The sequence below is a fragment of the Oncorhynchus keta genome, unplaced genomic scaffold, assembly GCF_023373465.1.
Source record: "Oncorhynchus keta strain PuntledgeMale-10-30-2019 unplaced genomic scaffold, Oket_V2 Un_contig_5853_pilon_pilon, whole genome shotgun sequence".
Lineage (NCBI taxonomy): Eukaryota > Metazoa > Chordata > Actinopteri > Salmoniformes > Salmonidae > Oncorhynchus > Oncorhynchus keta.
The window spans coordinates 80,001-104,377 of record NW_026288545.1 but is presented as its reverse complement, the minus strand read 5'-3'; the positions used below and the strand labels follow the sequence as shown (position 1 = coordinate 104,377).

The window sequence follows — 24,377 nt, the reverse complement described above, 5'->3', positions numbered from 1 at the left end:
CAGTGTATTATAATGCCATGTTTATCTCCCAGTGTTTTATAATGCCATGTTTATCTCCCAGTGTATTCTGACATGTTTATCTCCCAGTGCATTATAAACGGTGGGTGGGGGGGGTCCCTTCTAAATAATCAATGTTTCCGTGTCCAGCAGATCTCTTTATTCCAGCATGAGCGAGGAGGGTGTGGCTTAGTTGAAATTACAACAATTCCAGTAACAAGTGTAAACAGTTAATTAGTTACCGTGGAAACTGGTCGGGCATTTTAGTCTACTAATCATAGATGAACATCCAATTCTCTTCCTTACGGAGTTAAAACAGGGAGACTCGGGCACCTTTTGTCCTCATTTCACTGCTCAGAGCAGTACGACAACAAGGCACTTACTAAATACCTTTTCCCATGAGGTTTCCAGATCTGGAGTCTCTATTAAAAACCTTCTTCCTCATCAAACAGACACTTACTAAATACCTTTTCCCATGAGGTTTCCAGATCTGGAGTCTCTATTAAAAACCTTCTTCCTCATCAAACAGACACTTACTAAATACCTTTTCCCATGAGGTTTCCAGATCTGGAGTCTCTATTAAAAACCTTCTTCCTCATCAAACAGAAGGAACCTACGGTCTACGTATTTCTCTTCTCTTTTCGACAAGCCCGATCTCCATTTCAATCCTTTCTTCTTAAATACAGTCTCTCTGTGGTGCTTCCTACATACAGTATAAAACAACACAGTCTCTCACGTGACCAGGAAACCCCCCAAAAAAACAGTTTGAACAATTCAAGGTCAGTCAGACAAAATTTTGAAAAATACCTTTTGAGCGTTTTAAGGATTGTAAGAGATTTGAAGAAGTGCACTGGGTTAGAGTCTGTGTGCTCATTTATGACCTAAACAGACAAGTTATTCCAGTCTCTGTTTGAAATTGCATAACTAGTCTATTTTAAACACCAAATAGACCAATCCATTTTTAAAAAAAAAATGTATTTAGGATAACGTCAATCTAACGAGCCAGGCAACTAAAAGCAACATTATAAACGATGGGTTTTGGTTAGTTGCTAGCTCGTTAGCCATTTCAAAAATGACCAGCACATATCTGACAACACTTTTGACTATAAACCAACTTTAAATCGTCATGACAACTTTTTAAATCATTCATCGTTGTAAAAGGAACACTTTAATCAAATAACAAATAAAATAGTCTGTACAGCATTTTGTAGATATAACTGCACATGCTGTTAGCTAGCCAGTTTTTTCCCAGTTTTTTTTTCAGTTTTTTTGTATAAAAAAAATGTAATTAATCTGCCAACATTCCATTCAAACACTGCAGCCAATCCACAGCCAGACACTGCAGCCAATCCACAGCCAGACACTGCAGCCAATCCACAGCCAGACACTGCAGCCAATCCACAGCCAGACACTGCAGCCAATCCACAGCCAGACACTGCAGCCAATCCACAGCCAGACACTGCAGCCAATCCACAGCCAGGCGCTGCAGCCAATCCACAGCCAGACACTGTGCTGGAGTCAGTTGATAACAGGACTTAGAAAAGTTGTAAATGAAACATGTATTGATATTGTATGTATATATAAAAAGCTGACACTTATGGTCTGTGTACATCCTGTATCTTAGAGGCTGTTTACACAGAACAATAGCATCTGGGTACAGGATGGTATAAACCTGCCTTACGCCAGTCTGTCAGTTATTCTCCCATTTACCTCGTCACCAGAGAGATAAGGAGAAGAAAGGAGTTAAACAGTGTATCTGTCCAGGGTTGATGACAGAGGGCGGCCGTGGGTTTTGGTGTAGGATTGTCTGTCGGCAAACTGCAGGTTGATGGGCGCAGCAGGACAGAGGAGGCCGTGGGTTTTGGCTTTGATTTCTTCTGTGACGGGACACAGCCCAATCTGGAACCTCTGGATCAGCTGGGAGGAGAAGAAGAGACAAACACAACCGCTATTAACCAGCTGGAGGAGAAGAAGAGACAAACACAACCGGTATTAACCAGCTGGAGGAGAAGAAGAGACAAACACAACCGGTATTAACCAGCTGGAGGAGAAGAAGAGACAAACACAACCGGTATTAACCAGCTGGAGGAGAAGAAGAGACAAACACAACCGGTATTAACCAGCTGGAGGAGAAGAAGAGACAAACACAACCGGTATTAACCAGCTGGAGGAGAAGAAGAGACAAACACAACCGGTATTAACCAGCTGGAGGAGAAGAAGAGACAAACACAACCGGTATTAACCAGCTGGAGGAGAAGAAGAGACAAACACAACCGGTATTAACCAGCTGGAGGAGAAGAAGAGACAAACACAACCGGTATTAACCAGCTGGAGGAGAAGAAGAGACAAACACAACCGGTATTAACCAGCTGGAGGAGAAGAAGAGACAAACACAACCGGTATTAACCAGCTGGAGGAGAAGAAGTCACCCTATTTCTGATAGAAGAAGAAGACGAAGTCATGCAGAGACCTTCATTTGGGGAACAAGAGAGTCACTGGTACGGAATAAGATTAGAAAATATATTGTCTATTTGAGAAGGGATCAAGATCACCCAAGATACTGTTGTCAGAAAAATACTGTGTGTGTGTGTGTGGTTCCCCCACCTGTGTAAGAGCCAGGTGCATCTCCAGCTCAGCTATCCTCCTGCCGATGCAGCTCCTGATGCCGTAGCCGAACGGGATGGAGCCGAAGTTATCCACCCGGTCCGTAGCGTCCTTCCTGATCCAGCGGTCTGGACGGAAGTCGTCAGCCCCGGGGAAATTCTCCTCGTCCATGGAGGTAGAGTAGTGACATAGAGCCAACTGGGTCTGAGGAGGAGAGGAGACAGGGAGGTAGAGTAGTGACATAGAGCCAACTGGGTCTGAGGAGGAGAGGAGACAGGGAGGTAGAGTAGTGACATAGAGCCAACTGGGTCTGAGGAGGAGAGGAGACAGGGAGGTAGAGTAGTGACATAGAGCCAACTGGGTCTGAGGAGGAGAGGAGACAGGGAGGTAGAGTAGTGACATAGAGCCAACTGGGTCTGAGGAGGAGAGGAGACAGGGAGGTAGAGTAGTGACATAGAGCCAACTGGGTCTGAGGAGGAGAGGAGACAGGGAGGTAGAGTAGTGACATAGAGCCAACTGGGTCTGAGGAGGAGAGGAGACAGGGAGGTAGAGTAGTGACATAGAGCCAACTGGGTCTGAGGAGGAGAGGAGACAGGGAGGATATGAGGAGAGTCTGGGTCTGAGGAGGAGAGGAGACAGGGAGGATATGAGGAGAGTCTGGGTCTGAGGAGGAGAGGAGACAGGGAGGATATGAGGAGAGTCTGGGTCTGAGGAGGAGAGGAGACAGGGAGGATATGAGGAGAGTCTGGGTCTGAGGAGGAGAGGAGACAGGGAGGATATGAGGAGAGTCTGGGTCTGAGGAGGAGAGGAGACAGGGAGGATATGAGGAGAGTCTGGGTCTGAGGAGGAGAGGAGACAGGGAGGATATGAGGAGAGTCTGGGTCTGAGGAGGAGAGGAGACAGGGAGGATATGAGGAGAGTCTGAGGAGGAGAAGAGACAGGGAGGATATGAGGAGAGTCTGAGGAGGAGAAGAGACAGGGAGGATATCCTGGGTGGGATATAGACACACAGTCATCATCACCCTGGGTGGGATATAGACACACAGTCATCATCACCCTGGGTGGGATATAGACACACAGTCATCATCACCCTGGGTGGGATATAGACACACAGTCATCATCACCCTGGGTGGGATATAGACACACAGTCATCATCACCCTGGGTGGGATATAGACACACAGTCATCATCACCCTGGGTGGGATATAGACACACAGTCATCATCACCCTGGGTGGGATATAGACACACAGTCATCATCACCCTGGGTGGGATATAGACACACAGTCATCATCACCCTGGGTGGGATATAGACACAGTCATCATCACCCTGGGTGGGATATAGACACACAGTCATCATCACCCTGGGTGGGATATAGACACACAGTCATCATCACCCTGGGTGGGATATAGACACACAGTCATCATCACCCTGGGTGGGATATAGACACACAGTCATCATCACCCTGGGTGGGATATAGACACACAGTCATCATCACCCTGGGTGGGATATAGACACACAGTCATCATCACCCTGGGTGGGATATAGACACACAGTCATCATCACCCTGGGTGGGATATAGACACAGTCATCATCACCCTGGGTGGGATATAGACACACAGTCATCATCACCCTGGGTGGGATATAGACACACAGTCATCATCACCCTGGATGGGATATAGACACACAGTCATCACCCTGGGTGGGATATAGACACAGTCATCATCACCCTGGGTGGGATATAGACACACAGTCATCATCACCCTGGGTGGGATATAGACACACAGTCATCATCACCCTGGGTGTCATCCTCACCCCATTACCTGGATATAGACACACAGTCATCATCACCCTGGGTGGGATATAGACACAGTCATCATCACCCTGGGTGGGATATAGACACACAGTCATCATCACCCTGGGTGGGATATAGACACACAGTCATCATCACCCTGGGTGGGATATAGACACACAGTCATCATCACCCTGGGTGGGATATAGACACAGTCATCATCACCCTGGGTGGGATATAGACACACAGTCATCATCACCCTGGGTGGGATATAGACACACAGTCATCATCACCCTGGGTGGGATATAGACACACATTCATCATCACCCTGGGTGGGATATAGACACAGTCATCATCACCCTGGGTGGGATATAGACACACAGTCATCATCACCCTGGGTGGGATATAGACACACAGTCATCATCACCCTGGGTGGGATATAGACACAGTCATCATCACCCTGGGTGGGATATAGACACACAGTCATCATCACCCTGGGTGGGATATAGACACACAGTCATCATCACCCTGGGTGGGATATAGACACACTCTTACCCCTTTGGGGATGAAGTAACCGCCAACCACCAAGTCATCCTGGGTAACACGCCCATTACCTGGCAGGACAGGAAACATTCTGGGGGAGAAGGAAGAGAGACAGAGAGGGGGGAGAGGGTGTGTGGGGGGTGACAGAGTGGGGGGGTTAGAGGGGGTGACAGAGAGAGGGGGAGGGAGAGGGGAGACAGAGAGAGGCATTAGTGAGGGGGGTGTGCAGAGAGAGGGGGGGGAGACAGAGTCCTCTGGGGACAGGGGGAGACAGAGAGAGGCATAGTGAGGGGGAGGGGGAGGGAAAGAAAAAGAGAGTAACTATTATACATATTCGGACATTTAATGTCTTTATTCTTTTCTTTACTGTTAATTTGTTATTGTTTATTTCACTTTTTATGATCTACTTCACTTGCTTTGACAATGTTAACATATGTTTCCCATGACAATAAAGCCCCTTGAATTGGATTTTGATAGAGAAACAGACAGACAGACAGAGAGAGAGAGAGAGAGACTGTGTGTGTGTGTGTGTGTGTGTGTGTATGTGTATGTGAGTGTAGTGTGTGTGTGTGTGTGTGTGTGTGTGTGTGTGTGTGTGTGTGTGTGTATGTGTGTGTGTGTGTGTGTGTGTGTGTGTGAGGGGTAGACGGGGTGTGTGTGTGTGTGTGTGTGTGTGTGTGTGTGTGTGTGTGTGTGTGTGTGTGATGTGTGTGTGTGTGTGTGTGTGTGTGTGTGTGTGTGTGTGTGTACCGTAGTGTCTCCTTCACCAGTCCTCTGATGAGGGGTAGACGGGGGTGTGTGTGTGTGTGTGTGTGTGTGTGTGTGTGTGTGTGTGTGTCTCCTTCACCAGTCCTCTGATGAGTGTCTCCTTCACCAGTCCTCTGATGAGGGGTAGACGGGGTGTGTGTGTGTGTGTGTGTGTGTGTGTGTGTGTGTGTGTGTGTGTGTGTACCGTAGTGTCTCCTTCACCAGTCCTCTGATGAGGGGTAGACGGGTGTGTGTGTGTGTGTGTGTGTGTGTGTGTGTGTGTACCGTAGTGTCTCCTTCACCAGTCCTCTGATGAGGGGTAGACGGGGTGTGTGTGTGTGTGTGTGTGTGTGTGTGTGTGTGTGTGTGTGTGTGTGTGTGTACCGTAGTGTCTCCTTCACCAGTCCTCTGATGAGGGGTAGACGGGGTGTGTGTGTGTGTGTGTGTGTGTGTGTGTGTGTGTGTGTGTGTGTGTGTGTGTGTGTGTGTGTGTGTGTACCGTAGTGTCTCCTTCACCAGTCCTCTGATGAGGGGTGTGTGTGTGTGTGTGTGTGTGTGGTGTGTGTGTGTGTGTGTGTGTGTGTGTGTGTGTGTGTGTGTGTCTCCTTCACCAGTCCTCTGATGAGGGGTAGACGTGTGTGTGTGTGTGTGTGTGTGTGTGTGTGTGTGTGTGTGTGTGTGTGTGTGTGTGTGTGTGTGTGTGTGTGTGTGTGTGTACCGTAGTGTCTCCTTCACCAGTCCTCTGATGAGGGGGAGACGGGGGGTGTGTGTGTGTGTGTGTGTGTGTGTGTGTGTGTGTGTGTGTGTGTGTGTGTGTGTCTCCTTCACCAGTCCTCTGATGAGGGGGTGTGTGTGTGTGTGTGTGTGTGTACCGTAGTGTCTCCTTCACCAGTCCTCTGATGAGGGTAGACGGGGACGTGTGTGTGTGTGTGTGTGTGTGTGTGTGTGTGTACCGTAGTGTCTCCTTCACCAGTCCTCTGATGAGGGGTAGACGGGGGGGAGACGTGTGTGTGTGTGTGTGTGTGTGTGTGTGTGTGTGTGTGTGTGTGTGTGTGTGTGTGTGTGTGTGTGTACCGTAGTGTCTCCTTCACCAGTCCTCTGATGAGGGGAGACGGGGTGTGTGTGTGTGTGTGTGTGTGTGTGTGTGTGTGTGTGTGTGTGTGTGTGTGTGTATGTGTGTGTGTGTGTGTGTGTGTGTGTGTGTGTGTGTGTGTGTGTACCGTAGTGTCTCCTTCACCAGTCCTCTGATGAGGGGGAGACGGGGGACGTCATCAGCGGTGGGGATGGTCCCGTGTCCCAGAGTCCTCGTCACCTCCTCGTAGATCTCCTGCTGGACCTCAGGGTGACGGGCCAAGAGGTAGCAGGCCCAGGACAGGGTGAATGATGTCTAGATGGAGAGACACACAGACAGAGACACAGAGAGAGACAGAGACACAGAGAGACACACAGAGAGAGAGAGAGAGAGAGAGAGAGAGTCAGTCTCCACTTCCTCCCTCCACCAGCCTCCACTTCCTCCCTCCACCAGCCTCCACTTCCTCCCTCCACCAGCCTCCACTTCCTCCCTCCACCAGCCTCCACTTCCTCCCTCCACCAGCCTCCACTTCCTCCCTCCACCAGCCTCCACTTCCTCCCTCCACCAGCCTCCACTTCCTCCCTCCACTTCCTCCCTCCACCAGCCTCCACTCCCTCCCTCCACCAGCCTCCTTCCTCCCTCCACCAGCCTCCACTTCCTCCCTCCACCAGCCTCCACTTCCTCCCTCCACCAGCTTCCTCCCTCCACCAGCCTCCACTTCCTCCCTCCACCAGCCTCCACTTCCTCCCTCCACCAGCCTCCACTTCCTCCCTCCACCAGCTTCCACTTCCTCCCTCCACCAGCCTCCACTTCCTCCCTCCACTTCCTCCACCAGCCTCCACTTCCTCCCTCCACCAGCCTCCACTTCCTCTCTCCACCAGCCTCCACTTCCTCCAACAAGTTAGAAAGGCAACGATAGAGATTTCAGAAAGTCCAGCTCCTGTTGTACTGAGGATCGTCGGGGTTGTTAGGGCTCCTGTTCTACTGAGGATCGTCGGGGTTGTTAGGGCTCCTGTTTGACTGAGGATCGTCGGGGTTGTTAGGACACTGCCCTCGGGGTTGTTAGGACACTGCCCTCGGGGTTGTTAGGACACTGCCCTCGGGGTTGTTAGGACACTGCCCTCGGGGTTGTTAGGACACTGCCCTCGGGGTTGTTAGGACACTGCCCTCGGGGTTGTTAGGACACTGCCCTCGGGGTTGTTAGGACACTGCCCTCGGGGTTGTTAGGACACTGCCCTCGGGGTTGTTAGGACACTGCCCTCGGGGTTGTTAGGGCTCCTGTTTGACTGAGGATCGTCGGGGTTGTTAGGACACTGCCCTCGGGGTTGTTAGGACACTGCCCTCGGGGTTGTTAGGACGCTGCCCTCGGGGTTGTTAGGACGCTGCCCTCGGGGTTGTTAGGACACTGCCCTCGGGGTTGTTAGGACACTGCCCTCGGGGTTGTTAGGACACTGCCCTCGGGGTTGTTAGGACGCTGCCCTCGGGGTTGTTAGGACACTGCCCTCGGGGTTGTTAGGACACTGCCCTCGGGGTTGTTAGGACGCTGCCCTCGGGGTTGTTAGGACGCTGCCCTCGGGGTTGTTAGGACACTGCCCTCGGGGTTGTTAGGACACTGCCCTCGGGGTTGTTAGGGCTCCTGTTTGACTGAGGATCGTCGGGGTTGTTAGGACACTGCCCTCGGGGTTGTTAGGACACCGTCCTCGGGGTTGTTAGGGCTCCTGTTTGACTGAGGATCGTCGGGGTTGTTAGGACACTGCCCTCGGGGTTGTTAGGACACTGCCCTCGGGGTTGTTAGGACGCTGCCCTCGGGGTTGTTAGGACGCTGCCCTCGGGGTTGTTAGGACACTGCCCTCGGGGTTGTTAGGACGCTGCCCTCGGGGTTGTTAGGACGCTGCCCTCGGGGTTGTTAGGACACTGCCCTCGGGGTTGTTAGGGCTCCTGTTTGACTGAGGATCGTCGGGGTTGTTAGGACACTGCCCTCGGGGTTGTTAGGACACCGTCCTCGGGGTTGTTAGGACGCTGCCCTCGGGGTTGTTAGGACACTGCCCTCGGGGTTGTTAGGACTCTGCCCTCGGGGTTGTTAGGACTCTGCCCTCGGGGTTGTTAGGACACTGCCCTCGGGGTTGTTAGGACACTGCCCTCGGGGTTGTTAGGACACTGCCCTCGGGGTTGTTAGGACACTGCCCTCGGGGTTGTTAGGACACTGCCCTCGGGGTTGTTAGGACACTGCCCTCGGGGTTGTTAGGGCTCCTGTTCTACTGAGGATCGTCAGGGTTGTTAGGACACTGCCCTCGGGGTTGTTAGGACACTGCCCTCGGGGTTGTTAGGACACTGCCCTCGGGGTTGTTAGGACACTGCCCTCGGGGTTGTTAGGACACTGCCCTCGGGGTTGTTAGGACACTGCCCTCGGGGTTTCTGATCCCAGATCCGTCAACCAATCCACAGTACAGGAATACGTCTGAATGACAGGTCAATAAACGAGCAGACAGAGAGGTTTCTGGGAGTTATAGAACAGAAATGGCACCCTGTTCCCTACATCAAAAGTAGTGTACTATATAGGGAATAGGGTGTCTCCTAATGTCTCCTAATGTCTCCTGTTGTCTCCTAATGTCTCCTAATGTCTCCTATTGTCTCCTAATGTCTCCTATTGTCTCCTAATGTCTCCTATTGTCTACTAATGTCTCCTAATGTCTCCTAATGTATCCTAATGTCTCCTAATGTCTCCTATTGTCTCCTAATGTCTCCTAATGTCTCCTAATGTCTCCTATTGTCTCCTAATGTCTCCTAATGTCTCTTAAAACTATTCAACTGCCCCTGTTTCCTCGTCTCCTCTCCAATTTACCTCTAATCTCAGTTCTCCATTTCCTCGTTCCTTTATTCAAATCCCTCCATTCCCTTTGTAGTCATCTCCCTCCCTCTCTCCCCCACACAGCGGTTCTTATGTCACACAGACAGACTTTGCTTTTGTTCTCCAAACCCCCTCCCCCCTCTCTCCCTCCCTCCATCTCCCTCCCTTCCTCCCTCACACAGCGGTTATTATGTTGCAGAGACCTTGCTTTTGTTCTCTCTCTCTCACACACACACACACACACACACACACACACACACACACACACACACACACACACACACACACACACACACACACACACACACACACACACACACACACACACACACACACACACACACACACACACACACACACACCTTGTTTATACCTGGTGCTAACATGCATTCCTTGTACTGAATTTATCCACAATCTGATTGTGCCCCCATCGTAGCCGTTGTATCTACACACGGTACTAAAACGAGTCTCCATGGTGACCAGATATCCTGGTCCCTCCCTGTATGTTGTCCACCGTGTCTCCATGGTGACCAGATATCCTGGTCCCTCCCTGTATGTTGTCCACCGTGTCTCCATGGTAACTAGATATCCTGGTTCCTCCCTGTATGTTGTCCACCGTGTCTCCATGGTGACCAGATATCCTGGTTCCTCCCTGTATGTTGTCCACCGTGTCTCCATGGTGACCAGATATCCTGGTTCCTCCCTGTATGTTGTCCACCGTGTCTCCATGGTGACCAGATATCCTGGTCCCTCCCTGTATGTTGTCCACCGTGTCTCCATGGTGACCAGATATCCTGGTCCCTCCCTGTATGTTGTCCACCGTGTCTCCATGGTGACCAGATATCCTGGTTCCTCCCTGTATGTTGTCCACCGTGTCTCCATGGTGACCAGATATCCTGGTTCCTCCCTGTATGTTGTCCACCGTGTCTCCATGGTGACCAGATATCCTGGTTCCTCCCTGTATGTTGTCCAACGTGTCTCCATGGTGACCAGATATCCTGGTCCCTCCCTGTATGTTGTCCACCGTGTCTCTATGGTGACCAGATATCCTGGTTCCTCCCTGTATGTTGTCCACCGTGTCTCTATGGTGACCAGATATCCTGGTCCCTTTTTTGTCAAAATAATATGGTGACCATTTATCCTGGTCCCTCCCTGTATGTTGTCCATAAAGTCTCTATGGTGACCAGATATCCTGGTCCCTCCCTGTATGATTTCAAATGTGTTTGACCATGGTGAACAGATATCAAATGGTTTCCAGTATGTTGTCCAACGTGATTTCCATGGTGACCAGATATCCTGATTTCAAATGGTTTGTCCAGGTGTATCCAAGATATCCTGGTTCCTGACCAGGTGGTATAACATGATTTCTCTAATGGTGACCAGATATCCTGATTTCAAATGGTTTGACCAGGTGGTATGAATACATTTAAATTTTGACCATGGTATAACGATGATTTCAAATGGTTTGACCAGGTGGTATAACGATGATTTCAAATGGTTTGACCAGGCGGTATAACGATGATTTCAAATGGTTTGACCAGGTGGTATAACGATGATTTCAAATGGTTTGACCAGGCGGTATAACGATGATTTCAAATGGATTGACCAGGCGGTATAACGATGATTTCAAATGGTTTGACCAGGTGGTATAACGATGATTTAAAATGGATTGACCAGGAGGTATAACGATGATTTAAAATGGTTTGACCAGGTGGTATAACGATGATTTAAAATGGATTGACCAGGAGGTATAACGATGATTTCAAATGGTTTGACCAGGTGGTATAACGATGATTTCAAATGGTTTGACCAGGTGGTATAACGATGATTTAAAATGGATTGACCAGGCGGTATAACGATGATTTCAAATGGTTTGACCAGGTGGTATAACGATGATTTCAAATGGTTTGACCAGGTGGTATAACGATGATTTCAAATGGTTTGACCGTCCAGATCTGTTTACACTTGATATCCAGACACAATCTGACCTTCAGAGGTGGTCAGGAAGATCTGATCGCAATCAGATCACAATGCAACTTCTAAAAACATCTACACCAGCTTAAACGGGACAAGATCAGGACTCTCCCTCCCCCTCTCCTCCTCTCCCCTCCCTCCCTCCCCCTCTCCCCCTCCCTCCCTCTCCCTCCCCCCCCTCCCTCCCTCTCCCTCCCCCTCTCCCCCTCCCTCCCTCTCCCTCCACCTCTCCCCTTCCCTCCCTCCCCCCGCTCCCTCTCCCTCCCCCTCTCCCTCCCTCCCCTCCCTCCCTCCCTCTCCCCCAAACGCCTTCACTAGCAGGGTTCATACTGAGGTCAGCGTCCCAGCGAGGACCACCCCCCTCTCCCTCTCCCCCAGCGAGGACACACAGACAGAAGGAGGGACGGAAGATCAAAGGCTTGATCCTTCTCTTGGTTTCCTCAGCTGGCAAGACCCTGGCAACTCCCTGGCAACTCCCTGGCAACACCCTGGCAACACCCTGGCAACCAGGGGGAATCATATGACAGCCTCCCTGCAGGGCTTAAACCCTCCTCCACCTCCCAGAGCTTAACACCCTGTTACAGCTAGGAGGAGCTGAGAGGAGCTAGGAGGAGCTGAGAGGAGCTGAGAGGAGCTAGGAGGAGCTGAGAGGAGCTGAGAGGAGCTAGGAGGAGCTGAGAGGAGCTAGGAGGAGCTGAGAGGAGCTGAGAGGAGCTAGGAGGAGCTGAGAGGAGCTGAGAGGAGCTGAGAGGAGCTGAGAGGAGCTGAGAGGAGCTAGGAGGAGCTGAGAGGAGCTGAGAGGAGCTAGGAGGAGCTGAGAGGAGCTGAGAGGAGCTGAGGAGGAGCTGAGAGGAGCTGGAGGAGCTGAGAGGAGCTGAGAGGAGCTGAGAGGAGCTAGGAGGAGCTGAGAGGAGCTAGGAGGAGCTGAGAGGAGCTGAGAGGAGCTAGGAGGAGCTGAGAGGAGCTGAGAGGAGCTGAGAGGAGCTGAGAGGAGCTAGGAGGAGCTGAGAGGAGCTAGGAGGAGCTGAGAGGAGCTGAGAGGAGCTGAGAGGAGCTAGGAGGAGCTGAGAGGAGCTGAGAGGAGCTGAGAGGAGCTGAGAGGAGCTAGGAGGAGGAGCTAGGAGGAGCTGAGGAGCTGAGAGGAGCTGAGAGGAGCTAGGAGGAGCTGAGAGGAGCTGAGAGGAGCTGAGAGGAGCTAGGAGGAGCTGAGAGGAGCTGAGGAGGAGCTAGGAGGAGCTGAGAGGAGCTGAGAGGAGCTGAGAGGAGCTAGGAGGAGCTGAGAGGAGCTGAGGAGGAGCTGAGAGGAGCTGAGGAGGAGCTGAGAGGAGCTGAGAGGAGCTGAGAGGAGCTGAGAGGAGCTGAGAGGAGCTGAGGAGGAGCTGAGAGGAGCTAGGAGGAGCTGAGAGGAGCTGAGAGGAGCTGAGAGGAGCTGAGAGGAGCTGAGGAGCTGAGGAGCTGAGAGGAGCTAGGAGCTGAGAGGAGCTGAGAGGAGCTAGGAGGAGCTGAGAGGAGCTGAGAGGAGCTGAGAGGAGCTAGGAGGAGCTGAGAGGAGCTGGAGGAGCTGAGAGGAGCTGAGAGGAGCTGAGAGGAGCTGAGAGGAGCTAGGAGGAGCTGAGAGGAGCTGAGAGGAGCTGAGAGGAGCTGAGAGGAGCTGAGGAGGAGCTGAGAGGAGCTGAGGAGGAGCTGAGAGGAGCTGAGAGGAGCTGAGAGGAGCTGAGAGGAGCTGAGAGGAGCTGAGAGGAGCTGAGAGGAGCTGAGAGGAGCTGAGAGGAGCTGAGAGGAGCTGAGAGGAGCTGAGAGGAGCTGAGAGGAGCTGAGAGGAGCTAGGAGGAGCTGAGAGGAGCTGAGAGGAGCTGAGGAGGAGCTGAGGGAGCTGAGCTGAGGAGGAGCTGAGAGGAGCTGAGGAGGAGCTGAGAGGAGCTGAGAGGAGCTGAGAGGAGCTGAGAGGAGCTGAGAGGAGCTGAGGAGCTGAGGGAGCTAGGAGGAGCTGAGAGGAGCTGAGAGGAGCTAGGAGGAGCTGAGAGGAGCTGAGAGGAGCTGAGAGGAGCTGAGAGGAGGAGCTGAGAGGAGCTGAGAGGAGCTGAGAGGAGCTGAGAGGAGCTAGGAGGAGCTGAGAGGAGCTGAGAGGAGCTGAGAGGAGCTGAGAGGAGCTAGGAGGAGCTGAGAGGAGCTGAGAGGAGCTGAGAGGAGCTGAGAGGAGCTGAGAGGAGCTGAGAGGAGCTGAGAGGAGCTAGGAGGAGCTGAGAGGAGCTGAGAGGAGCTGAGAGGAGCTGAGGGAGGAGCTGAGAGGAGCTGAGAGGAGCTGAGAGGAGCTGAGAGGAGCTGAGTAGAGGCTGGACAGAGACAGTCTGCTAACACAACCCTCCTGCCAAGATGTGACCCCCCCCCCCAGGCCAACTCTCATTGACACGTCACATTAATCTGACGTCCCACAACACCCTGGCAGTCTCTGCTATACACACAGTTCACACACACACGGAGAAGTCTGGTGGGAACCAAGACTAAACACCCCCTGAGAGGCTCCAACAGAATGGGGGGGCAAAACAGGAGGGAGAGAAACGTTGTAGCTGGGTTAACCCCCTACAGCCAGTAACATCTCCTCTACTGCTCACCGTGTCCACCCCAGCCAGTAACATCTCCTCTACTGCTCACCGTGTCCACCCCAGCCAGTAACATCTCCTCTACTGCTCACCGTGTCCACCCCAGCCAGTAACATCTCCTCTACTGCTCACCGTGTCCACCCCAGCCAGTAACATCTCCTCTACTGCTCACCGTGTCCACCCTCCACCCCAGTAACATCTCCTCTACTGCTCACCGTGTCCACCCCAGCCAGTAACATCTCCTCTACTGCTCACCGTATCCACCCTCCACCCCAGTAACATCTCCTCTACTGCTCACCGTGTCCACCCCAGCCAGTAACATCTCCTCTACTGCTCACCGTGTCCACCCTCCACCCCAGTAACATCTCCTCTACTGCTCACCGTGTCCACCCCAGCCAGTAACATCTCCTCTACTGCTCACCGTGTCCACCCTCCACCCCAGTAACATCTCCTCTACTGCTCACCGTGTCCACCCCAGCCAGTAACATCTCCTCTACTGCTCACCGTGTCCACCCTCCACCCCAGTAACATCTCCTCTACTGCTCACCGTGTCCACCCCAGCCAGTAACATCTCTGCTACTGCTCACCGTTCACCCCAGCCAGTAACATCTCCTCTACTGCTCACCGTGTCCACCCCAGCCAGTAACATCTCCTCTACTGCTCACCGTGTCCACCAACCCCAGTAACATCTCCTCTACTGCTCACCGTGCTCCAACCCAGCCAGTAACATCTCCTCTACTGCTCACCGGGGCAACCCCAAACATCTCCTCTACTGCTCACCGTGTCCACCCCAGCCAGTAACATCTCCTCTACTGCTCACCGTGTCCACCCTCCACCCCAGTAACATCTCCTCTACTGCTCACCCAGTAACATCTCCTCTACTGTCCACCCCAGCCAGTAACATCTCCTCTACTGCTCACCGTGTCCACCCTCCACCCCAGTAACATCTCCTCTACTGCTCACCGTGTCCACCCCAGCCAGTAACATCTCCTCTACTGCTCACCGTGTCCACCCTCCACCCCAGTAACATCTCCTCTACTGCTCACCGTGTCCACCCCAGCCAGTAACATCTCCTCTACTGCTCACCGTGTCCACCCTCCACCCCAGTAACATCTCCTCTACTGCTCACCGTATCCACCCCAGCCAGTAACATCTCCTCTACTGCTCACCGTGTCCACCCCAGCCAGTAACATCTCCTCTACTGCTCACCGTGTCCACCCTCCACCCCAGTAACATCTCCTCTACTGCTCACCGTGTCCACCCTCCACCCCAGTAACATCTCCTCTACTGCTCACCGTGTCCACCCTCCACCCCAGTAACATCTCCTCTACTGCTCACCGTGTCCACCCTCCACCCCAGTAACATCTCCTCTACTGCTCACCGTGTCCACCCTCCACCCCAGTAACATCTCCTCTACTGCTCACCGTGTCCACCCTCCACCCCAGTAACATCTCCTCTACTGCTCACCGTGTCCACCCTCCACCCCAGTAACATCTCCTCTACTGCTCACCGTATCCACCCCAGCCAGTAACATCTCAGTCATGTTAGCGTAGATCTCCTCCAGGTTCATCTCTCGGGTCACCAGCATGTGAGTTAACAGCCCCCCCTTCACCGTCTCTCCTCGGGACACCAGATCCTGGATCTCCCCAGACGCTTATCTACATGGATCTGGCCTGGGGGGAGGGGGAGAGGGTTATGGTAACGTATTCATCTCTAGTCCAGAACAACAGTATTGGGTTACATGCTTGCATTCACCAGTGAGTCATTTATCAGATGCTCTAAATAAAGGGTCTGAAAAGGGTTCTTCGTCTGTCCCCATAGGATAACCCTTTATGGATCCTGGTGAAAAATCCTTTTGGGTTTCAGGTAGAATCATTTTGAGTTCCGTGTAGAACCCTTTTGGTTCCAGGTAGAATCATTTTGAGTTCCGTGTAGAACCCTTTTGGTTCCAGGTAGAATCATTTTGAGTTCCGTGTAGAACCCTTTTGGTTCCAGGTAGAATGATTTTGAGTTCCGTGTAGAACCCTTTGGGGTTTCAGGTAGAACCCTTTTGGGTCCTGGTAAAAAATCCTTTTGGGTTTCAGGTAGAATCATTTTGAGTTCCATGTAGAACCCTCTGTGTAAGAGGTTCTACCTGGAAGCCAGAAAGGGTTCTACCTGGAACCCAAAAGGGTTCTACAAAGGGTTCTCCTATGGAGACAGATGTAGTAGCATTTGATGTTTTTCTAAGAGTGTAGGTGAGACATTTCTCCTCAATAAAGTAGCTCTCAGCAGTCAGACCAGTCTGAGGCTTTTAAATGTCAAATACCGGGTGGTAAATCACCAGTCTGAGGCTTCTAAAGGTGAAACACCGGGTGGTAAATCACCAGTCTTCTAAAGGTGAAACACCGGGTGGTAAATCACCAGTCTTCTAAAGGTGAAACACCGGGTGGTAAATCACCCGTCTTCTAAAGGTGAAACACCGGGTGGTAAATCACCAGTCTTCTAAAGGTCAAACACCGGGTGGTAAATCACCAGTCTTCTAAAGGTCAAACACTGGGTGGTAAATCACCAGTCTTCTAAAAACACCGGTGAAACACCGGGTGGTAAATCACCCGTCTTTTAAAGGTGAAACACCGGGTGGTAAATCACCAGTCTTCTAAAGGTCAAACACCGGGTGGTAAATCACCAGTCTTCTAAAAACACTGGTGAAATCACACTTCGGTGAAACACCGGGTGGTAAATCACCAGTCTGAGGCTTCTAAAGGTGAAACACCGGGTGGTAAATCACCAGGCTTCTAAATCACCAGTCTGAGGCTTCTAAAGGTGAAAAGGTGAAACACCGGGTGGTAAATCACCAGTCTTCTAAAGGTGAAACACTGGGTGGTAAATCACCAGTCTTCTAAAGGTGAAACACCGGGTGGTAAATCACCAGTCTTCTAAAGGTGAAACACCGGGTGGTAAATCACCAGTCTTCTAAAGGTGAAACACCGGGTGGTAAATCACCCGTCTTTTAAAGGTGAAACACCGGGTGGTAAATCACCAGTCTTCTAAAGGTGAAACACCGGGTGGTAAATCACCAGTCTTCTAAAGGTGAAACACCGGGTGGTAAATCACCAGTCTTCTAAAGGTGAAACACCGGGTGGTAAATCACCCGTCTTTTAAAGGTGAAACACCGGGTGGTAAATCACCAGTCTTCTAAAGGTGAAATCACCCGTCTTTTAAAGGTGAAACACCGGGTGGTAAATCACCAGTCTGGGTGAAACACCGGGTGGTAAATCACCCGTCTTTTAAAGGTGAAACACAGGGTGGTAAATCACCAGTCTTCTAAAGGTGAAACACCGGGTGGTAAATCACCAGTCTTCTAAAGGTGAAACACCGGGTGGTAAATCACCAGTCTGAGGCTTCTAAAGGTGAAACACCGGGTGGTAAATCACCAGTCTTCTAAAGGTGAAACACCGGGTGGTAAATCACCCGTCTTCTAAAGGTGAAACACCGGGTGGTAAATCACCCGTCTTTTAAAGGTGAAACACCGGGTGGTAAATCACCAGTGGAAATGCAGCACCAGGGAAACGTACTGAAACTGAAGAGTCCGTCCCAGGAGCTGCAGAACTCCTCCCAGGGTCTGGGGATGACGGTTCTGAGCCACTTGGGGATGGCCCCGGCGTACATGGTCATCTTAAAGGAACTAAACATCAGGTGCAGGGCTGCGATGTAGTCCTGGCTCTTCTGAGGAATCTCATTCTCCAAGCAGCCCAGACGGTCCTCGTACAAGATGGCTGCCATACCTGGGAGAAGAAGAGGAGGAAGGTAAATTAACTTGAAGATAGGGGAAAAAAAGAGCACAAGAAAGTTGGGGTTTATTAGTTTTAGTTTAGCTGGTATGACAAATGGAAATGATGTCTGCCACACCTGTAAAGGAGTTCAGCACCCTCAATAACAGAATTCCCAGAGTCTAAACAGATACAGATACCTGTACCCATCCTCCCTGTACCCATCCTCCCTGTACCCATCCTCCCTGTACCCATCCTCCCTGTACCCACTACCCATCCTCCCTGTACCCACTACCCATCCTCCCTGTACCCACTACCCATCCTCCCTGTACCCATCCTCCCTGTACCCATCCTCCCTGTACCCACTACCCATCCTCCCTGTACCCACTACCCATCCTCCCTGTACCCATCCTCCCTGTACCCATCCTCCCTGTACCCATCCTCCCTGTACCCACTACCCATCCTCCCTGTACCCACTACCCATCCTCCCTGTACCCACTACCCATCCTCCCTGTCCTCCCTGTACCCACTACCCATCCTCCCTGTACCCACTACCCATCCTCCCTGTACCCATCCTCCCTGTACCCACTACCCATCCTCCCTGTACCCACTACCCATCCTCCCTGTACCCACTACCCATCCTCCCTGTACCCACTACCCATCCTCCCTGTACCCACTACCCATCCTCCCTGTACCCACTACCCATCCTCCCTGTACCCACTACCCATCCTCCCTGTACCCATCCTCCCTGTACCCACTACCCATCCTCCCTGTACCCACTACCCATCCTCCCTGTACCCACTACCCATCCTCCCTGTACCCACTCTCCCTGTACCCTCTACCCATCCTCCCTGTACCCACTACCCATCCTCCCTGTACCCACTACCCATCCTCCCTGTACCCACTACCCATCCTCCCTGTACCCACTACCCATCCTCCCTGTACCCACTACCCATCCTCCCTGTACCCACTACCCATCCTCCCTGTACCCACTACCCATCCTCCCTGTACCCATCCTCCCTGTACCCACTACCCATCCTCCCTGTACCCACTACCCATCCTCCCTGTACCCACTACCCATCCTCCCTGTACCCACTACCCATCCTCCCTGTACCCACCCCCTGTACCCACTACCCATCCTCCCTGTACCCACTACCCATCCTCCCTGTACCCACTACCCATCCTCCCTGTACCCATCCTCCCTGTACCCACTACCCATCCTCCCTGTACCCACTACCCATCCTCCCTGTACCCACTACCCATCCTCCCTGTACCCACTACCCATCCTCCCTGTACCCATCCTCCCTGTACCCACTACCCATCCTCCCTGTACCCATCCTCCCTGTACCCACTACCCATCCTCCCTGTACCCACTACCCATCCTCCCTGTACCCACTACCCATCCTCCCTGTACCCATCCTCCCTGTACCCACTACCCATCCTCCCTGTACCCATCCTCCCTGTACCCATCCCATCCTCCCTGTACCCACTACCCATCCTCCCTGAACCCATGTACCCACTACCCATCCTCCCTGTACCCACTACCCATCCTCCCTCCCATCCTCCCTGTACCCACTACCCACCCTCCCTGTACCCACTACCCATCCTCCCTGTACCCACTACCCATCCTCCCTGAACCCACTACCCATCCTCCCTGTACCCACTCCCATCCTCCCTGTACCCACTACCCATCCTCCCTGTACCCACTACCATCCTCCCTGTACCCACTCCTCCCTGTACCCACTACCCATCCTCCCTGTACCCACCCATCCTCCCTGTACCCACTCCCATCCTCCCTGTACCCACTACCATCCTCCCTGTACCCACTACCCATCCTCCCTGTACCCACTACCCATCCTCCCTGTACCCACTACCCATCCTCCCTCCCTCCTCCCTGTACCCACTACCCATCCTCCCTGTACCCACTACCCATCCTCCCTGTACCCATCCTCCCTCCCACTGTACCCACTACCCATCCTCCCTGTACCCACTACCCATCCTCCCTGTACCCATCCTCCCATCCTCCCATACCCATCCTCCCTGTACCCACTACCCATCCTCCCTGTACCCACTACCCATCCTCCCTGTACCCACTACCCATCCTCCCTGAACCCATCCTCCCTGTACCCACTACCCATCCTCCCTGAACCCATCCTCCCTGTACCCACTACCCATCCTCCCTGAACCCACTACCCATCCTCCCTGTACCCACTACCCATCCTCCCTGTACCCACTACCCATCCTCCCTGTACCCACTACCCATCCTCCCTGTACCCACTACCTATCCTCCCTGTACCCACTACCCATCCTCCCTGTACCCACTACCCATCCTCCCTGTACCCATCCTCCCTGTACCCACTACCCATCCTCCCTGAACCCATCCTCCCTGTACCCACTACCCATCCTCCCTGAACCCATCCTCCCTGAACCCACTACCCATCCTCCCTGAACCCATCCTCCCTGAACCCACTACCCATCCTCCCTGAACCCATCCTCCCTGTACCCACTACCCATCCTCCCTGAACCCACTACCCATCCTCCCTGTACCCACTACCCATCCTCCCTGTACCCATCCTCCCTGTACCCACTACCCATCCTCCCTGTACCCATCCTCCCTGTACCCACTACCCATCCTCCCTGTACCCACTACCCATCCTCCCTGAACCCATCCTCCCTGTACCCACTACCCACCTTCCATTGCGTATTTGAAAAACAGATCGTTAATATTGAGTACAGTGAGTCCGTCTGACTGCTGGCTCCTCAGCGTATCCACTCTCTTCACCAGGTCCTCCACCACAGCATTCACGTCGTCAGAGAACTGAGCCACGTCCTTCGGTCTCATGATCAGCTGACGGAGGATGCTACGCATCTTCAACCAGTCCTCACCCTCCCTACAGAGATGAAAGGGGGAGAAGGTGGTCAAGAGACAACTAACTGAAAGGTTTTCACGGAAATCCCGGTTGGGAAGATTCACGCAATCAGGAGGGGTATTTATTTGACCTTTATTTAACTTTACGTGTCGGCCTCACGGCCTTCCTCAGAGCTTTACGTATCGGCCTTCCTCAGAGCTTTACGTATCGGCCTTCCTCAGAGCTTTACGTATCGGCCTTCCTCAGAGCTTTACGTATCAACCTTCCTCAGAGCTTTACGTATCGACCTCACGGCCTTCCTCAGAGCTTTACGTATCGGCCTTCCTCAGAGCTTTACGTATCGGCCTTCCTCAGAGCTTTACGTATCAACCTTCCTCAGAGCTTTACGTATCGACCTCACGGCCTTCCTCAGAGCTTTACGTATCAACCTTCCTCAGAGCTTTACGTATCGACCTCACGGCCTTCCTCAGAGCTTTACGTATCGGCCTTCCTCAGAGCTTTACGTATCGACCTCACGGCCTTCCTCAGAGCTTTACGTATCGGCCTTCCTCAGAGCTTTACGTATCGGCCTTCCTCAGAGCTTTACGTATCAACCTTCCTCAGAGCTTTACGTATCGACCTCACGGCCTTCCTCAGAGCTTTACGTATCAACCTTCCTCAGAGCTTTACGTATCGACCTCACGGCCTTCCTCAGAGCTTTACGTATCGACCTTCCTCAGAGCTTTACGTATCGACCTCACGGCCTTCCTCAGAGCTTTACGTATCAACCTTCCTCAGAGCTTTACGGGTCGACCTCACTGCCTTCCTCGGAGCTTTACGTATCGGCCTTCCTCAGAGCTTTAAGTATCGGCCTTCCTCAGAGCTTTACGTATCGGCCTCACGGCCTTCCTCAGAGCTTTACGTATCGGCCTCACGGCCTTCCTCAGAGCTTTACGTATCGGCCTTCCTCAGAGCTTTACGTATCGACCTCACGGCCTTCCTCAGAGCTTTAAGTATCGGCCTTCCTCAGAGCTTTAAGTATCGACCTCACGGCCTTCCTCAGAGCTTTACGTGTTGACCTCACGGCCTTCCTCAGAGCTTTTGTCAAGTTTTTTTTTTCTAAAGTAACAAATAAGAATACATTGAAATGGAAACATGACTGGTTTTACGGAACAATATGTACGAGCTCTGAGAAACACATTCTTCACTTGTCAAACATCTCGTTGTTTTGTTCCTATGTACATCGTTGATGATTTTACACAAAAATATTCATTACAACTAACCGAAGTTCGATACGACTTCTCCGTGTGAATCATTTCTAGATTTTCCTCCTTTCAAAAAGGCTGTATAACATTTTTGCGTCCTGTGATGTCACAGGTCGTAGTTCAGAGATCAGACTCACGCTGAGATAAGTCCGGTAGATCGGCCCCTCAGGTCGCGGTACTCCTTCCAGGACTCCATGTTGCCTCTCTGCGGGGCCACACCCTCCGTCCTCAGCACCTCGGCAACCAGATCCCGCCCTGCGATAGACACAACCAGCTGGGGGCCGAAACGAGATTTAAAGATCTTCCCATACTTCTGAGAGTGTTCCATCTGGGGAGAGAGAGGAACCTTGATGTCAACATCCTGTCTGGCATTAGCTGTCAACATCCTGTCTGGGATTTGCTGTTAACATCCTGTCTGGGATTTGCTGTCAACTTCCTGTCTGGGATTTGCTGTCAACTTCCTGTCTGGGATTTGCTGTTAACATCCTGTCTGGGAGATTTGCTGTTAACATCCTGTCTGAGATTGCCGTTTAGGGGTTTAAGCCGATAGAATGTGATTCCTGTGTTTTGATCTAGAGTCACACTAAACTTATCCTCATCCCCATCTCTTTCTATTTCACAGAGTTTGGCAACGGGAGAGTTTGGCAACGGGGGAGTTTGGCAACGGGGAGTTTGGCAACGGGGGAGTTTGGCAATGGGGGAGTTTGGCAACGGGGGCGTTTGGCAACGGGGGGTTTGGCAACGGGGCGTTTGGCAACGGGGGAGTTTGGCAACGGGGGAGTTTGGCAACGGGAGTGTTTGGCAACGGGAGTGTTTGGCAACGGGGGAGTTTGGCAACGGGAGTTTGGCAACGGGGGAGTTTGGCAATGGGACTTTGGCAACAGGAGTTTGGCAACACAGCATAAAGAGACCTGGGACCAGGCTACCCAGATGTAGACAGGCAGTATTACTAGGTTACGTTCAGAAATAATGGAGGGTCACACTAAACCAATCTTTCACTCTATCGCTCCCTATCCCTCCTACCACTGTGTGGAACAACACACGTCACTGTTCTCCTGACACCATTTCCATAACACCTATTAAGTAATGGTTCCATTTCCCCGATGGTTATGCAACGCCCCCCCTTCCACACTACTTCTGATTGGCTATTCAACGCCCCCGAAGGAAGTGCCGAAAACAACTGTTCTCGTGTTTCAAGGCAGTTGTATTAATTCCCCCATTTCACAATGGATTCATTCAGCTCACAACCAGCACTATAAAGACCGTCTTTTTCTCACTCGCACACCATTAACCTGTATGTCTACAGAAACCTAGTTGTGTTATTTAACAGTGAGAACGTCTCTTTCTCACCGAAAACAACGCGCACCGTTAACCTGAAGTACATTAACTATAGTAGGCAGATGCTCACCGTTAACCTGAAGTACATTAACTATAGTAGGCAGATAAAACAACGCTCATTAACAGTGTAGATGACAGAAGGCTTGTTTTCCTAATATATGCCATTTAGCTGACGCTTTTATCCAAAGCGACTTACAGTCATGTGTGCATACATTCTACGTATGGGTGGTCCCGGGATCGAACCCACTACCCTGGCGTTACAAGCGCCATGCTCTACCAACTGAGCTACAGAAGGACCATACAATACATACAATCTAATGACTTCCAGGTAACAAAGTGCCTCGTCTTCTTCAACAGTGAGTTATAGGAGACAGACTAGTCTGGCGTGTCTCAGTGGTTTAACCGTCACCTTCAGGTCTCAGACAGACAGGTTAACCTCAGGAGACACCGAGGAAGCTTATGCAACGGGAGAAAGGGAGAGTTTTACTTCACTGGTCGGGGTGTTGGGAAGCTTATGCAACGGGAGAAAGGGAGAGTTTTACTTCACTGGTCGGGGTGTTGGGAAGCTTATGCAACGGGAGAAAGGGAGAGTTTTACTTCACTGGTCGGGGTGTTGGGAAGCTTATGCAACGGGAGAAAGGGAGAGTTTTACTTCACTAGTCGGGGTGTTGGGAAGCTTATGCAACGGGAGAAAGGGAGAGTTTTACTTCACTAGTCGGGGTGTTGGGAAGCTTATGCAACGGGAGAAAGGGAGAGTTTTACTTCACTAGTCGGGGTGTTGGGAAGCTTATGCAACGGGAGAAAGGGAGTTTTACTTCACTAGTCGGGGTGTTGGGAAGCTTATGCAACGGGACAAAGGGAGAGTTTTACTTCACTAGTCGGGGTTCGGGTTCGGGTTGACTGTCTGGACTCCAGCAGCAATCGGCCTCCTCAATGCACTCGGTTACGCAAAAGCAGACAGAATGTGGGATGTTTTGTGCAAGTAAAATGACAGAATG

General features: G+C 51.9%; 1 protein-coding gene and 2 long non-coding RNA genes across 4 annotated transcripts in view; 2 read left to right on the top strand and 1 right to left on the bottom strand.

Moving 5' to 3' along the window:
- Positions 1–142: 142 nt before the first annotated feature.
- LOC118382529 (cytochrome P450 27C1) overlaps positions 143–24,377 on the bottom strand; it is a 25,886-nt gene continuing 1,651 nt past the window's right edge. Inside the window, 9 exon segments of the mRNA XM_052510550.1 lie at positions 143–1,914; positions 2,602–2,805; positions 4,947–5,025; positions 6,902–7,068; positions 15,686–15,822; positions 15,825–15,848; positions 17,733–17,942; positions 20,619–20,818; positions 22,179–22,369. Coding sequence (XP_052366510.1) covers positions 1,741–1,914; positions 2,602–2,805; positions 4,947–5,025; positions 6,902–7,068; positions 15,686–15,822; positions 15,825–15,848; positions 17,733–17,942; positions 20,619–20,818; positions 22,179–22,369 — 1,386 coding nt within the window. The 3' untranslated portion in view covers positions 143–1,740.
- LOC127925565 (uncharacterized) lies at positions 11,095–11,676 on the top strand. Of its 2 annotated transcripts, XR_008121371.1 has the most exons (5): positions 11,095–11,142; positions 11,211–11,247; positions 11,282–11,315; positions 11,350–11,414; positions 11,483–11,676. It is a non-coding gene; the product is annotated as an uncharacterized LOC127925565 (long non-coding RNA). The 2 variants fall into 2 exon arrangements; XR_008121372.1 differs by lacking the exons at positions 11,211–11,247; positions 11,350–11,414 and having other exon boundaries at positions 11,095–11,179; positions 11,282–11,312.
- Positions 16,526–17,160, top strand: LOC127925566 (uncharacterized). The gene is made up of 3 exons (XR_008121373.1): positions 16,526–16,591; positions 16,629–16,702; positions 17,063–17,160. It is a non-coding gene; the product is annotated as an uncharacterized LOC127925566 (long non-coding RNA).